This window comes from Ctenopharyngodon idella, chromosome 12 (genome assembly GCF_019924925.1).
Source record: "Ctenopharyngodon idella isolate HZGC_01 chromosome 12, HZGC01, whole genome shotgun sequence".
Taxonomy (NCBI): Eukaryota; Metazoa; Chordata; class Actinopteri; order Cypriniformes; family Xenocyprididae; genus Ctenopharyngodon; species Ctenopharyngodon idella.
The window spans coordinates 6,907,450-6,925,142 of NC_067231.1; the positions used below are offsets into that span (position 1 = coordinate 6,907,450).

General features: G+C 35.7%; 1 protein-coding gene across 2 annotated transcripts; it reads left to right on the plus strand.

The window, feature by feature from the left end:
- The first annotated feature begins 4,006 nt into the window (after positions 1–4,006).
- tubgcp2 (tubulin, gamma complex associated protein 2) lies at positions 4,007–17,693 on the plus strand. 2 transcript variants are annotated; one of them, XM_051915320.1, is made up of 18 exons: positions 4,007–4,145; positions 4,326–4,499; positions 4,567–4,695; positions 4,945–5,121; positions 5,209–5,368; positions 8,047–8,254; positions 8,458–8,657; positions 9,363–9,552; positions 9,959–10,104; positions 10,748–10,928; positions 12,096–12,276; positions 13,044–13,216; positions 14,591–14,719; positions 14,804–14,924; positions 15,162–15,305; positions 16,804–16,887; positions 17,052–17,215; positions 17,416–17,693. In XM_051915320.1, exons 2-18 carry the CDS (start codon positions 4,350–4,352, stop codon positions 17,489–17,491), a joined length of 2,613 nt encoding a protein of 870 aa, XP_051771280.1. In that variant the 5' UTR covers positions 4,007–4,145; positions 4,326–4,349; the 3' UTR covers positions 17,492–17,693. The 2 variants fall into 2 exon arrangements, with proteins under 2 accessions (XP_051771280.1, XP_051771279.1); XM_051915319.1 differs by having other exon boundaries at positions 4,088–4,239.

The following is a 17,693-nucleotide window of genomic DNA, read 5'->3' on the forward strand; positions in this document are numbered from 1 at the left end:
TCAATCAATCAATAAAATAAATAAAAAGGGCAATTTTGTGTATTATCATGACATGAAACTGTCCCTCAACAAATAAGACAAATTTGTCATGCATCTTCAAGCTACACAATGTCAAAAACGTAATTATATGTCAAGCAGTGTAGGAGTATCATTCCTTTAATCCAGTACTCTAGAGCAGCACAATCGGCAGCAGTCAAAAGGGTCATGTGAAATTAAAAGACACCAATTGTTTTTGCTGTGATTTCCTGTTTTTGAGTGCTCAGGTTTCATCTTTACAGATGGTTTCATTCCCCCATTGACCTCAAACTATAAACCAACAACAGCACTTCAGTTCTTTCACCATCCACTGACAGTTTCAAGATTATTTGTGGCTCGAGAACGCCTCCATCTCTATTTTTCATTCACCACTCGCTTCTTTCACACATTATTCATCAAAGGATCCATTCGAAAGCGCCATAGGACATTTGGATTAGATTGGTGAGATGGCACTTTTTTTCTTTTTCTTTTTTCACAAGGTAATGCCTTTAGTGGTGAGTCATTTATTGTGTTTATCATCCTGGCAAGCTGTGCTCTGTACTGATCTAGAAGTTAGAAGAGAATCATTGACATGAGTAATCTTCTGGCCTGAAACATCTGAATTGTTTAGAATAACACCAGAGTGCAAAATGAGATCTGACTGGGTTAGTTGGGAGGCCAGAGAGAAAAAACCTTCTGGATCTGTTTTGGATGGGTATAAATTTTTCACCTATACGTCTCCTGATAATCACCTCAGGGTTCTGTTCACAGCAAACTCAGATTGTCCAGATGTGAGACATGTCTTCAGAATCAATACTGTGACTGATGGAGCTGACAGTCTTCAGGCTCTGGGGTGTTTGTGGTGAAATTGGAGGCTCAAAATGAACATGAGGAACTCTAGAATGTCTTGTTTGGTTGTATTTTGGAATGACAAATGAATTAATTAAATAAACAATTCTTTTATTTAATCAATTGATTTGTATTTCCAAAGGTCATACTAAACCTTACCACAATTTATTTGCTCTTTTATATGCTTATTCTGAGAGAAGAATTCTCTTTCAAATAGAAAGATCAAAATCTACTTTTTTTTTTGCCCACGAATAAACATAGGCAATAAACATAATAAACATAATCTTTGTGTTTGAGTGTTCATTGAATAAAGACTTTTTGCAAGATCCTTACCTCTCCTGATCCCTGCTCCATGACACCAATAAAATGAAATATGTTTAAGTTGAAACACTAAAATTTACTTGAAATAAATAAAAACTAAACTAACTAAAACTGAAATAAAAAATAAAGTAAACTAAATAGCAATATTTAAAAAAAATTTTTTAAAAAAAATAATAAAATGAAAAAAGCACATAACAATTAAACTGAAATGTAATAATTCAAACTATTAAAACTATAATAAAGCTAAAATTAAAATTGAAATAATAATTGTTATTATTATCATCATTATCTAAAATGTTTTATCATGTGTATTATTACATTAATGCTGTACATAGGCTATAACAAATCTAATCCAACATATTCTACGAATGAAACAAGTATGACTAGGTGGATATTTTAAAATAATTTTAATAAAATATATATTTTAATAAATATATAACAATATATTTTCACGTAATAATGACTTATTTTCTCATAATAATGAGAAACTTTCTCGTAATAATGACAACATCTCATTATAACGAGAAAGTTTCTCGTAATAAATCTGGTCAAATCTCAGCAAACATATGGCACATTCTGCAAAAGTGGAATCCATAATATCATTAAACAACATTATTGATAAGTTATCAGTATATGAGACGGGATATAGTCTTTTATTCATTTGTAACATTAATTTGTATTTTGTGAATGAACAAGCAGCAACACAGGATGGTAATCCAATAGATAGAGGAATGATAAAACAGCACACACCTCATATCCAAGTCTGTTAAAGAACGCTTCATCTGGAAAGCTGTCTACAAACATCTGCTAAACATATTTTCATAACGTCTAGGCTAACCTGCACATCAAATAGCCTAGACTCATCCGTGAAATACGTGTTAATATTAACACATAAACCCACACATTTTATGTATATTCCTTCATTAATCTGATAGTTTTGTAAGCCTTTTGTAAATTCATGCAACAGTTTCCACCGGTGAGCACAAGCAGGCGTCGTTCATTACCACGGTACCACCTTCTCGTGCGCATGGAAAAGTACTGAAGATATGATAATTTATAATTGATGTTATTTAATGATATTATAGTTTGCACTTTGTAGATTACACTGACAGAAAACAACTGTTCTGCAGAACGTGCCACGTTTGCTGTGTTCTCGCATTTACACGGCTTTGATGTCGCTAGCACGCCCTTCTGCTCCGCTGCTTTGCGCATGCGTAGACGTTTCTCATTATTACGAGAATGTTTCTAGTTATTATAAGTTTCTCATTATTATGACATACTATATCATTATTATGAGAAATTATCTCAATATAATGATATACTAAGTCATTAATATGAGAAAGTTTATATTTTTTACTCAACTGTGGCGGAAACGGGCTTCTGTAATTTTATGATTATATAAAAAGACATTTTATCAAAATGATCAGTAGGAAACCATTGATGTATTGAATTTGGTGACAGTACAATGTGTTACAGTGAAGTTATTTGAATGTTTTTTGTAGTAGGGGAGCGCGGGGCACAAAATAACGCGGGGTTAGTTGTAACACACGTGGTTTAAATACTTCCACACACGCTAGCATGAATTTTTTATTCACTAGTTGCCATCGACAATATAGAGAGAAAAAATTGCGCCAAAATTCAGAAATCTTTGGAAGATATCACTGAACATTTATTTAACAATAGCAAAGTAAATTTATTACTTAAGCTAATTTTTCATCTATATTTTTTGTGTGTAACACTGCGTTACAATGTGTCCCATTAGTACTATTCTATACAGTTACGATACAATTGGCATGATCAACTTTTATGAATTTCTGTTGAGAAACCATGGGGGAAAAAGTGAATAAAGACTGAGAGGAAGAACCTGAACATTCAGTAAATATTATTTAAAGAAATGTTTAGCATTTATAGCCTACTGTCTCGTCTATTTGTCTCGTGTTCTATGAGAGCTGTGAGTGGAGGGAGAGGAGTGTTTTTGTTCAGCTCTGTGTTTTTCTGAATGTCTGGATATGTTTCATCTGTTTGACTGTATTGTTTTGACCTAGGTTGTGTTTTACAGAGTGTTCATTGTCGAACTACAAAATTATTTAAATTTGAATTTCTAAAAAAATGCTATTATTTCATATGAAAAAAAAAAAAAATAGTCTTTTATTGACAAAATATTTTAGTTTGTCATGTATATATTTTTAATTAAATTAGATAACATTTTTAGCTGTCATATGGTCATTTTACAACGTGCCCCATCACATGTTATACGCTGACCGTATTCTTTATAGGCTGCTTAAGTCCAAGTCCAAAGTAAAACTCTGAACCGCTCAACGTACTGTACATATAGTGTAGAGCAAGCAATAAATTATTGCATGGCCAGTCGTGCCATAGGCCGATACATAACGCTACAGCACTCTGGGTGAATACATCAACACCCCGCTCCACCCCCCGGCTGTACTGGTGGTACGATCCACCAGCGTACAAAAACAGAATAATGAGTCATTTTTTATGTTTGTTCAAAAATCTGATTCGGACCCAACAACCCAAACTTGTAAAATCGAAAATTAAACTTAGTGACAATTATCCGTTTGTGAATTATTCTAAAGAAATGGAAAATAAAGTTTGAGGCCAACTTTTCATTTGGTTCATTTAACTGCAAAGCGTTATTACATGTTTTCTTATACTGACTGTAAAAATCTCGATATCATTATTTGTATATAGACTTACTTGTAAACAACAACAAAAACTAGATTCTGTTTTGTTTTATTTTATCAGTAGGAGGATTACAAGGGAAGGACCTTTATTTTGAAAAATAAAGCCTTTTGGCGGAATTTTACAAATTCACAGTTTCTGACTTCCTATTATTATGGTGTTGTCAGTTTCACTACTGTTATATCAACAGATGCGTTACGTGCTGTTCAGAAGGACTAATAAGACTACTACTAGATAAAATAAAAAGGGTATTATTATAGGTAAACAAAACGTTTTATTTATGAATGTATATAAAGATGGCTAGCTGTAAATAAATAGCATCAGCAAATTCGTCGATCTAGTTCTGTTGTTTGTGTACGTTAACTGATGCATTCATTCATTCATTCATTCATTCATTGAGTTTGTTCTCGTTTCTCAGTTGTGGCTATTTTTGATTTCAGGTTCTGGTTTTATCTGAAGTCATCATGAGTGAATTCAGAATTCACCATGATGTTAATGAGCTTCTCGGGCTACTTAATGTCCGCGGAGGAGATGGTGCTGAGGTTTATATTGATTTACTGCAGAAGAACAGGACTGGATATGTGACCACTACAGTATCTGCACACAGTGCTAAGGTGAATGTGTTTCATCTCCCGTTACACGTTTTCTGAATGCACTAGACTAATTCACATTGTCTTTCAGGTCAAAATGGCAGAACACTCCAAAACACCTGAAGACTTCTTGAGGAAATATGACGAATTGAAGTCAAAGAATGCACGCAACCTTGATACACTGGTGTATCTGCTCTCCAAACTCACTGAGGATAAAGAGGTATGTTTAATGAAACTCTTAACAAGAATATTTCAATCTCCCCAAAACCTGTCAACCTGTCATATGTCTGGGTCACATCATGTGAGTGACAGGTTGTGAAATCATAATCAAGTACCCCTTTAACTTTCATGAAAATGTCAAAGCAAAAAAATCTGATCCTAAAACCAGGTTTTTTATTTTGATATTGGGATATTGTGAAATTGTGACCTAGACATTCTTATCTAAGCCACAACTGCTTCTACTCTTCAGACTTTGAAGTTCCTGCAGCAGAATGCCAAGGAAAGATCGGAAATGTCTGCAAATGCAGCATCCACCACCACCACGTCGTACAGCATTCCTGCAACCAGCAGCAAAATGTCAATGCAAGAACTAGAGGAATTGCGGAAAAAGCTGGGAAATGTCACAGCCAGCTCCAGTGTGCCACAGGTAGTATAAGGAAACGCAAAGATGACATTAATGTCCATTAATTCTGTACATTGCATGAGTTAACAATGGTTTTATTTTCCTGCACAGTCTTCTGAAGCAATCCGTAAAATGCTGAGGGACCGGCATAATAAGAAGAACCCCACTCAGCCGAACCCTGTGTTTCCAAACTGGGTGTATGACCGGCCTGCTCTGATTGGGGATTTCATCACTAGCCCCACCCCAGTGGGAGATCCCGTGGTGGCTATTGGTACGTGACAGGCCTTTCCAAACTTAGAGCCCTAGATGAATAGGGAATTGTTACAGAGGTGGAGGTATAGAATTTGATGAGAGATTATAAATAAATGTGGACACTTTTAATTTCACCTATACTTTACATATTACTGAAGAAACAATAGATACCAAATCTGGTTATAGATGTGACTGAATTCTTAAAGACGCCATAAAACAAAAGTTGTGATCGTTTTTTCTTCAAATTGAAATGGCTTCTGAAAAAATGTATGGCAGGACTTGATTTTGTCCATCTGTTTTGGTTTTCTAATTGCTGGGATTTCTGTACTTTATTGTTCTTGAGGGCAATTTGTTTCGTAGACACAGTATAAATCCATATATGTATGGAATAATTGATGACGGGCCATTGAATTATTAGAAAATAATGCACACCCGAGGTGGTAATGTGGCCACGATGCGAAGCAGAGTTATTATCTACATTAGTCCAGTTACATTATTTTCTAATAATTCACCGGTCCGGAGTCAATTATTCCGCTTAAACCACGATTACCACACCTCAAGACACTGTTCAGATGTTGTATTTCAATACATTTGTCAGGTTTTTGATTCCAAAACCTCATTTCAGAACTAGTAACGGAGGCTTGAGCCTTGATAGCAGAATAATACTGTTATTAACGTATTTTGTGGCAAAAACCATGACAATAATCTGTCGTTATCATCCTATTGTTTACTATATTTATTTGCAAGGTCTGTGTCTTTGTGGGCTTTGGTTCTTTTGCGGTTGTCGGCTGTAAGGACCTTTTGAAATAACTGAAATCATTTTGCGAAGTGATATGGAACTGTAATGCGGTCAAGACCTGCCTAGAACTACTTTAGCCGTGCGTTTCCCTGAAAATAACTGCACACCTTAGAACGTTCATCAACAAATCAGATTTGAGCAGTCAACAGCCCCGTAGTATAAAGTAACATAACATAGGGCTGGGCAATATGGCAAAAAATAAAATCTCGATTTTTTTTTTTTTTTTTTTTTTTTTTTTTTTAGAACGATTGAGCGATTCACGATTTTTTGTTTTTGTTTTTTTTCTGTTTAACTAGTCAACTTAAAAACTTAACTACAATATGATTTAAGTAACATTCTCTTTATGAACAATCTGGTTAAAAAAGTTCCATTCTAAGTGCACCACACATGAAGTGATCAACATGGTGTAAATGTAAAACAATTTGTTAAATATCTTTGCAGAAATATGCCTGAAATATGAAGGCAAATGTTGTACAAACTTATCTTAAACATATCCTATATACTCAGAAATAATATAAAATAAGAAAATGCTAAATATTTCTTAGCCAAAAAGTAATAGCAATAAATAACACCAGTAATAGGCTATTATTAACAGCAAATGCTTTGTAAAAACAGAAAACAGCAGCAGCTTTCAGCCTGTTACCATCATGCAAACATGAAATATCAAACAGGTTTACAGGTTTTTGCAGTCCATTGAACTATTTGTCCTATTGTTTTTATGTTTGGCGGACATGTTTAGGTGTTGCACTTGTGTCTCGCGTCTTATGCAGCGTCTCACCCATGAAACGGGATTCTAAAAACACGGCGGTCAAGTTAAAAAAAAAATTAATCAGTTAATCGGTTAATCAGGCGCGCCGGCGCAATCATGAGGTCGGTTCATTTTCTTCTCCTAATACGGTTATCATTGCTGTATTGTCGCGATTTCTCGATTTAAAAAATAATAAAATCGAGGCAAAACATCAAATTCGAATTAATCGAAAAAATCGGAACACATTATAATCAACCATTTAAAAACATTATTGCTGCAGGAACAAAAAACTATTTTTGTGTCTATTTGATTTACATGAAGGAAGTTTAAATCTTGGCTTGAGAGGAGAAGTTAAAATTCAGTACACATTCTTACCCTATGAATTCATATTTGTGCAATATTACTTTAATCAGTCCCCACTATCTTGGGGACACAAAAAACGGCGTCTTCTCAACATGTCGACAACACGAACCAAACTCTTCCAATCTCAGCTACAGCTACAGTGTTTGAGGGCGAGGCAAAGTAGACGTTGTTTGCAGGCAGCCAATGAAGACCATATGCTGGCATTATGCAAATTTGTTACAAACCTACATAGGTTCGTGCAGGAAGTAAGAATGGAATTACTGACGACTCATTTCAGGCAGTTCAGAAATGGTTATTTCTTTTGGGAGACAATAACTCCGTTTATTGTGCACTTTGATCTTTGAAACTTTGCAGACCTTTTACATTCACAAACAGCTATATTACACACTACATAATATAAGAAAAAGCATAATGGGGCATTTTAAGACAGGTTCAGTAAAACAGGTATAAAACATTTTCACACAGAAGTTTCCTTAGAAAATGCATACGCTAATGACATCAGTGTTCACATCGAGGTGAACAAAATTTAATTTCATGTAAGTGAGTTGTTTCCTGGAAAAGAGGGCTTATTGTCCCGCCTTTGTGGCAGTGTCATCAGAGAAGAGTTATTGTTTCATGAGGAGGGGAAGTTAATGTTTTTGATTAAATTACGAAGGCACATGAATAAAGAAAATTAATGAAGATGGGCCCGGATAAATCATTTATAACAAACACTGTAATATACCATAAAAATAAGAATTGTCAATTTGAATTGTTTTCATGGTGACTTTAACAAGTTTCATTACAGGTACAATGCCGCTGGCTGCACAGGAACAAGCTCTGGTTGAGGACCTGCTTTTTGTTTTGATTGGTGTGGATGGGAGAGACATCACAGCTCAGCCTGTGCTTGGCAGACAGAGCCGCTCCTTCATAGTAGATCCTTCCCTCGACACGTCCGTCAAAGAGCTGGTCAACCGGATATTGCCGGTCGCATCTTGTTACTCCACTATCACACGGTTGGTGAACGATATTATGGTTAATAGTTATATTACTTGTGTGTTTATATTAATAAACAAGTTAAACAAAATAAACCAGTTTTGTTAATAATGTCAGGGGATTTTATTGGCCCAGTGAAATGATTCTCTGAAAAGCATTGATATTTCATGATCAAATTTTGCATGGCTTGCTCACGCTATTAATTTGCAAAATCCATGTCCAGCTTCACAGAGGAGAAGTCATCGTTTGAGTACGGTCAGGTGAATCACGCCCTGACTGCAGCCATGAGGACTCTGATGAAGGAGTATCTCATCCTGGTGACACAGCTGGAGCATCTCCACAGACAGGGCACGCTCTCCCTGCAGAAGCTCTGGTTCTACATACAGCCCACCATGCGCACCATGGAAATCCTGGCCTCCATTGGTAAAGCTGTTAAAATGTGTGGTTACTGTTAAAAGAGCAGCACTCAGCATTTTGGATGTGTCAACAGGACTAATGTGTTCATTTTTACACTTCAAGCTTGTTCTTGCTCATGAAAATTACACAAAAACAGCATTCTGGTCAATTAGAGAAGTAAAGTTTCTCAAAACAAACTTTGATGTTTAAAATTTGATGGTTAGGCAGTGACCGTGTGATTTTGAATGTTGTTAGCATGTTTTAACATTTTTTAACATGATACTAACATGTTGCTAACATGTTTTAACACATTGTTAGCATGTTTAGCATGATTCTAGCATGTTTCTAATGTATTGACACATCACTAACAAATTTTTTTTTTGCACATTATTAGCCTGAAGTAGCAGTTTTCTAACATGCTTTAGCATGGTGGTAGTATAGTTTAAGATCTTGCTAGTGTGTTCCTAACATGTTTTAGAATATTGTTAGCCTGTTTCTAGCATGTTTTAGCATTTTACTAGCATGTTAACACTTTGCTAGCATGATTTAACATAGGTGCGTCCCAATTCGCGTACTTATGCACTATTCTATGATGTTTTTAAGTATAAATAGTGCAAGTAGTGTGTTCACACTGAAAATTTCAAAAAGAAAAAGTACACTTTAAATACCCAGATGATGCACTAAATTAACGAAAAATGCTAATGCGCTTTCTCCCTGGTCTCTTTCATGCAGCCACCTCTGTCGACAAGGGTGAGTGTATGGGTGGCTCGACACTCAGCCTGCTTCACGATCGTACATTCAATTACACCGGAGACAGCCAGGCTCAAGAGCTCTGCCTCTATCTGACCAAAGCAGCCAGTGTCCCCTATTTTGAAATACTTGAGAAGTGGATCTATAGGGGCATCATTAAAGACCCATACAGGTACAGTGTGACCCCTGACCAACAGGGCTTTGAGCCATTCAGAGCTCTATTGAGAACAGCTTTTAAATGACAGATTCTGAATTTAAATCAAGGTAGCAAAGGATGCTGAATTTTAATTGCATTTTGAATTTAATGTGTAACTGCTGGGTGGTTGTTGTTAATACATTTAACTTTTTAGTATGAATTACCAAATAAACATGTTATATACACAACATATGGACCCTTTTCACATTTCCGGGGTTCTCAGAAGCAGAAGACTTCAGAGTTGGGTAGAGTTTTTTTGTGGTAAATAGAAACTACAGTAAATATATTTTTTGCATTCCCGTTTGCTTCAATAGCAAAAGAAAAAAAATCCATTATAGCATTTCTGACTTTCTGTGATAAATGTTATGTTATTTTTTTATAGTGAATTCATGGTTGAGGAGCATGAGCTGCAAAAAGAGAAGATTCAGGAGGATTATAATGACAAATACTGGGATCAGAGATACACTATTGTCCAGCACAGGATCCCATCATTCCTTCAGAAAATGGCAGATAAGATTTTAAACACAGGTGAGGCATTTTTATATACAAAGCATTAGCTCAAGGCTCAGCATTTTATAGGGTTGGTTCACCCAAAAATGAAAATTATGTCATTATTTACTCACCCTCATGTCATTCCAAACCCGTAAGACCTTCGTTCATCTTCAGAGCACAAATTAAGATATTTTTGATGAAATCCGAGGGTTTTTGATGCACACATAGGCAGCAATGTCACTGCACCTATTGAGGTCCAGAAACATCGTTAAAATAGTCAACGTGACTACAGTGGTTCAGCCTTAATGTTATGAAGTGACGAGAATGCTCTTTGTGCGCAAAAACAACAGTTCAAATTGTTAAATAAAGTCGTTATTTTGTTTGTTTTTCGCACCAAAAGTATTTTAAACCACTGTAGTCACGTTGAGGGTGAGTACTTAATGACAGAAATTTAATTTTTGGGTGAATTAACCCTTTAAGACATTAATAGAAGGCATCTGCCTATGTAGATAGTATACAGCAAAAGATTGTGTATACTAGAAAGCAATTCTGGAGCAATGGTAAGAATGTCAAAAGAAAAATTCTAACAATTTCTAATGATTGCAATGCTCAGCTGAAAAGAATAGAGTAGCTAATTGCATTTTTTTCATAAACAGTCCTAACTTCTTTCTAATTTCAGGCAAGTATCTGAACGTTGTGCGAGAGTGCGGCCGTGACGTTACCTGTCCAGATGCCAAAGAGGTTCTCTACACACTTAAAGAGAGAGCGTATGTGGAGCAGATCGAAAAAGCATATTACTATGCCAGCAAGGTTCTGCTTGACTTCCTGATGGAGGAAAAGGAGCTTGTTTCACGCCTGAGGTAAAACTTGAAGTTTAAAGTTGTGTGGGGTTTTTTTGTTGTTTTTGTTTTTTACAGTGTTTCCTGCAGTAATTTGAAATCAAATCAAGTGTATTTGTACAGTATAGCACTTTTAACAATATATATATATATATATATATATATATATATATATATATATATATATATATATAATTTCAAGATAGTTTTATAGAAAATTTACTTTAGACCTTAGTGAACAGAAAATCAAATAACAAGTGAAATAACCCCTTAACAACTGGATCAGTTTGACTGATTCACTAGTAACCCAGAGTTGGTCATCTAAAAAAGTGTGTATCTGGATCAGGGTGATCCAATCCAGTTTTGCTTTGAAAAACCAGCAGAAAAGTAAGATGGATTACCTGATCCTGGATAGCAAAACATGGGATTTCCAAATCCAGATCATTCTGATCCAGATTAAACTTTTTGAACAACTGGCCCCAGTAGTTTATTGTTGTTGTCTGCTCGGTTTCTTTTGCAACTTTGAAACAAAGTCCCACTTTACTTAATATACACATAAATTGTAAGAATATCACTAACACTGATGAATAAACAGTATAAGGTAAGGCAATTAAATAGCAGTCCCAAATTAACTTTTGTTAATACAGTAAATTTAGTAAGTTGGTAGCCACCACAGTCATCAAAAATATAGAAAATGACACAAAGTAAAAATAAAGTAGTATTATGGGTTAAGGTTATGGAAACTACTGTTACCTTGGCAAATGCACAATACTAACGTGAACTGTTAATAAAACATGGATACTGATCCTGATGAATAGAATGAACATCATACCTGCGTGCAAATCCTTCCCAGCTACCAGTTTTGTAACTACGTAAATATGACGTTGCATGCTCTTCTCCGTCTGACAGAAGAGTAAACAGTTTTAACACGTCTTTCAAAATAAAAGTCTTGCTTTAGTAGAACATTAGAATTGCATTTTTTTGGTTGTTCTTTGCCTACACACTCTGCGACCCACTCAAAACGGTCTTGCGACTCACTTTTGGGTCATGACCCACCCGTTGAGAAACATGTATACACACAAAAAACCGAAGTATACTTTGGGCTTAATATGAGAAACAGATCATTTGGCATTGTTTAACAGCTGTGAACTGAATATATCAGCATCACTTCTTACATTTGTGGTGCAGGTCAATCAAGCATTACTTCTTAATGGATAAAGGAGACTTTTTCGTGCATTTTATGGACCTGACTGAGGAGGAACTGAAGAAGCCGGTTGATGACATCATTCCTCCGCGTTTGGAGGCACTGCTGGAGCTGGCCCTGAGGATGAGCACTGCCAACACAGACCCCTTCAAAGATGATTTAAAGGTTGAATGCTCATCTGTGTTCTCAGCAATTACTTTGAAATCCAAATGAACAGCAAATTGTAGTTCAGTTAAATTTTTTTGCCTAAAGATGTGTTTATGTTACTCAGTGTTTTTTTTGTTTATGTTGCGCTGACTATTGTGGCAGTTAACCTCAAATTGCACTCCTGTGTCCTAACCAGACATGATGCAACAAGATTCCAGCCACAAACAATTGTCTGTCCACACTGAATGTGAAAAAGGAGTATGGTCCGACACAAGAAACTACAGCTGCTCGATTAATCAAAATACAAACGCAATTGTGATATGGCTTAGTGCAATTGTCAAATTGAAAAGCTGCCATTTAATTAAATTAAATATATATGCATTGGATGTGTTTCAAAGTGAAGCATGGCTCTGTGTTCTTATGAGAGCAGCTCATTATCCTCTGGTTTTGTTTTTATTTATATTTTTACTTAGTGATATTAATAATAATAATCAGCAATTTATCAGATGTGTATAAAAAAAATTAAAAAAAATAGATTTTTTTCCCCGTAAATCATGCAGCCCTAAAAGAAACCAAAATCCAAATGAAAAAATCCAAATGAAAAAGTAAATGACATGTGGCAATTTAACACATTTCCTGTGTGAAAGTGGCTGTTGTCACCCATCTAAATGGTTATTATTTGGATGGATGGTTGAGATTCTTCTTAACGAATGAAAAATTATGTGCAAGTGCCCAAAAATAGGCAACAGGTCATTGCAATATTTAACATAAGTGTTCTCTTCCAGATTGACTTGATGCCCCATGATGTAATCACCCAGCTGTTACGTGTCCTTGCTATAGATACCAAGCAAGAGAAAGCCATCATTAATGCAGAGCCCACAGAGGTGTCACTTAGCGGCCTGGAGGCTTTCTCCTTTGACTACATCGTCAAGTGGCCACTTTCACTCATAATCAACAGGTAATCAGCTTCCCTAAATAGCTGTAAATCTTTCATTTCAAGAAACTCAGCTTGGGATTGTAGCTATGGCCCTGTGCCTCTTTAAGGACCTGTTTTGTCATCATTTACCCTTCACATGTTGTTTCAAAACCTGTATTCCATGCATTTAATGTGTGGTCAAATTTACTGTTGTTTGGCGAATTTTTGCTGGGGGAGATCCAGTTATTTCGATAAGAATCCACAAGATCGCAAAAGTTGCATATTACATACTATGCGATCGGAAATGTTTTGATCAGAAATGTTGCACGTAAAAACAATGCGATCGGAAATGTTGTATGTTACACACAATGAGATCGCGAATGATTTGATCAGAAATACCGCACGTATAAACACTATACGATCTGAAATGTTTTGGTCAGAAATGTTGCACGTTACACAATGCGATTGGAAATGTTTTGATCAGAAATGCCGCACATTACACACTACGCGATCTGAAATGTTTTGATCAGAAATGTCACACATTACACACTGCGCGATTGGAAATGTTTTGATAAGAAATGTTGCACTTTACACACAATGCGATCTGAAATGTTTTGATCAGAAATGTCCACATTACACACTACGTGATTCAAAATGTTTTGATAAGAAATGCACGTTACACACTATGAGATCGGAAATGTTGTGATCAGAAATGTTGCATGTTACACTACGCGATCTGAAATGTTTTGATCGGAAATGTCACACATTACACACTATGCGATTCAAAATGTTTTGATCAGAAATGTTGCATGTTACACTATGCGATCTGAAATGTTTTGATAAGAAATGTCACAAGTTACACACTATGCGATTCAAAATGTTTTGATAAATGCCCTGCGTTACAGACTATGCGATCAGAAATGTGATCAGAAATTTTGCACGTTACACTCTGTGATCGGAAATGCTTTGATTAGAGATGTCGCACATTACACACTATGCGATTCAAAATGTTTTGATAAATGCCCCGCGTTACAGACTATGCAATCAGAAATTTCGCACATTACACACTTTGCAGTCGGCAATGTCGCACATTACACACCTTGCAATCGGAAATGTCGCACATTACACATTATGTGATCAGAAATGTTTCAAATCGGAAATGTACATTCCCGTGTACATTTAACCAGTGAGGTCGAAATGTATCCCCACACAGATTTTGCAGTGGGTTCAAGTAAGTCATGTTAATTTGATGTGTTGACCAACACAAAGCTGCTTGGTTTGAACTGTGCTTCATACACAACACTATTGACAATAAAATATGGACCTTTCTTTTCCGCAATATTTCACCAAAAATTCACTAATGTGACGGCACCTTTACAATGAACTACTCCTTTAACACAATGCTCTGTTGTACAGGAAAGCCCTGACAAGATACCAGATGCTCTTCAGGCACATGTTCTACTGCAAGCATGTGGAAAGGCTGCTCTGTAATGTGTGGATCAGCAATAAAACAGCTAAGCAATATTCACTTCACTGTGCTAAGTGGTGAGACTATATGTATTTAGTTTTTGACTTTGAACTGTGTCATTTCAAGTGAGCATCTTATTAAGTAGCTCTTGTTGATTGTAGGTTTGCTGCTGCCTTTGCATTAAGACAACGGATGCTCAACTTTGTTCAGAACATTCAGTACTACATGATGTTTGAGGTTATGGAGCCCACGTGGCACATCATGGAGAACAACCTGAAGTCTGTGAGTCAATAAAACAAAATCCAGCTACATCCACTTATCTACCCATCTATTTACCTGTCTATCTATCTATCTATACACATATAAACACATTAGTGGTTAGAATGTAAAGAGCACCATGATCATGGTTCTCTCAAATAATGGTAATCAGGCTGTTATGTAATAATCGTGATAGGTCTGGCTGAGCACAAAAGTTTAAATTAATTCACAGTGTGTGCTTAAATCACTTGTCTTTTTTAGGCCTCCAACATTGACGACGTGCTGTGTCATCACACCAGTTTCCTGGATAACTGTCTGAAGGACTGTATGCTCACCAATCCTGAGCTGCTTCGGATCTTCTCCAAGCTCATGTCTGTCTGTGTCATGTTCACCAACTGTATGCAGGTAAAAATACAGACATTATGGAGAGAGATAAAAGTACTAAAAACCTGTTAGCAAATATACTACCATTCAAATGTTGGCGGTCAGTACGATTTTTTTTCTAAATGTTTTTGAAAGTCTCTTATGCCTACCATGGCTGCATTTGATCAAAAATATAGCAAAGATTGTAAAATATTATTACAATTTAAAATAATTGTTTTCTGTTTTAATACATTTAAAATGTAATTTATTCCTGTGATGGTAAAGCGTCATGTCTCCAGTCTTTAGTGTCACATGATCCTTCAGAAATCATTCTAATATGATGATTTGGTGCTCCAAAACATTTACTATTATTATCAATGTTCAAAACAGTTTAATGTTTTATTTTTTTTTATTTTATTTTTTTTTTTGTGGAAACCGCGATACATTTTTTATTTGCTGCATAGAAAGTTCAAAACAACATTTACTTATAGAAAAATATAAATCTTTTGTAACATTATAAATGTTTTTACTTTCATTTTTGATCATACGTTCTTGCCTAATACAAAAAAGTAATAATTTCTTTATATAAAATAGAATCTTACTGACCCCCAACAGAATGGTAGTGTACATAATTTGAATTACATTTTCTAGTATCATTTTTTTTGTTTTAATATTTTATATTTAATTATAAAACGGTTAGTTCCTGTGCTTGATTCTGATTGGTCAATAGTTGTGTTTTATTCATGATAAAATACGGCTATGACCGCTTCACCCAGCGGTTCTGTGTATCACTACACAACACCCTTAGCAACCACTCTTAGCAGCGTAAACTGTATGTTCTCAGTTGATATTCATTGAAGCTTACTGTATTATGTAGAAGTGTTGTGAGAAAGAGTTTGATTGAACGAGTTTATTACCTGCATTCAGATTTAGCATTTTCCTTCAGGTCAGTCCTGTTCATGTTCATAATAAAAAATATTTTTAAATGTCCGCTGCAATATCTTGTCCTTTTAACAGTTTTCCCGTGACTGACAGCGCTAGTCAAAGCATTTGTCAGTTGCGTCTAGTTCCGTGTTCACAACAATTCAGTCTTTTCAATGTAAAAGTCTTCGCAATTGACTGACACACTCATAAAGACAGTCTTTGCCGCCATCTAATGACGTAATAATGTAACTTCTGTTGCTGTTCACGGTCAGGGACTATTTTTTCCGGTGGAAGGAAGGCTTTTAGTGATTTTACTTCATGAAAGTTGTATTGATACATATTTTTTGGCTTTAATATTTGTATTGTGTGGCAAATGTTTTATAAAAGCAATAAGGTACTCGAGGCTAGTGCTGTATCGTGAATAAGTCACGGCTGAAGGGCTTGCAGGCACTCCACTTCGCTTACTTATATAAGTTATCATCTCTGATGGTCACTATAACGGAATTGTGTATTAGACTACATGTTATGAAATGCAGAAACTTGCTGTTATTTTCATAATGAAGGTTCTCTTTAATGTCAGGCTGATGCTGGAGAGTTCATGTTGATTGTTTTGCAGCGGTTCACTCAGAGCATGAGAATAGACAGCGAGATGAAGGCTGAACGGACAGAAGAGGCAGAGAAAAAAAGACTGGCCTCTAAAGTGAGTCACTGGCATTGAATCAGTTATTATACAATACCGAAAATAAAAAGGCACTTTAAAAACACGCTGTCATCACTCATGCCATAATCTGCCAAAAGATAATAAACCACAAACAAATTACTCATTTTTTTAATATATATATAATCTATTGGTCTTTATCTCAGTTCCTTTCTGAGCATGTGGATGCCCTCCAGTCTGACTCAGGGTTTGAGGGGACCATCAGCAAGTTTGACAGTAATTTCAGCACCTTATTGCTGGATCTTTTGGATAAGCTCAGCATCTACAGCACCAATGACTGTGAACACAGCATGATCAACATCATCTACAGGTGCGTTGTGGAAAGAACCTTTCAGTGCATGTATTAGTGCTTACTGATTTAACCTGGCCTTAATAGTGACAATAGAAATGTGTAGTGCAAGCTTTTGAAATCTCTTACTTTTGAAGAGCTTATATAACCCTCATTTAAATTCAATCTTAGAGGTGCTATGAATAATGAGGTTTTTTTTGTTTTGTTTTTGTTTTTTATAGGCTGGACTTCAATGGCTTTTACACTGAGAGACTGGAGCGAATGGCCATTGAAAGGAGCCAGAAGACTGCTGCATAGCATTGTCCATCATAAAAATCAGCTGTGTTTTTAAAGTGTTCAGTGTGCTGATGTTGCCTCTTTTTTCACTTACATAAATCAATTACTATTACGCTGTGCTGTAACAAAGCACTTAAGAATTTCTCCTCTATTGGGAATATATTTAATGGTCTTGTACAAATTCCACTCGACTGAAAACCCAATATAATAAAGTAAAAATGTA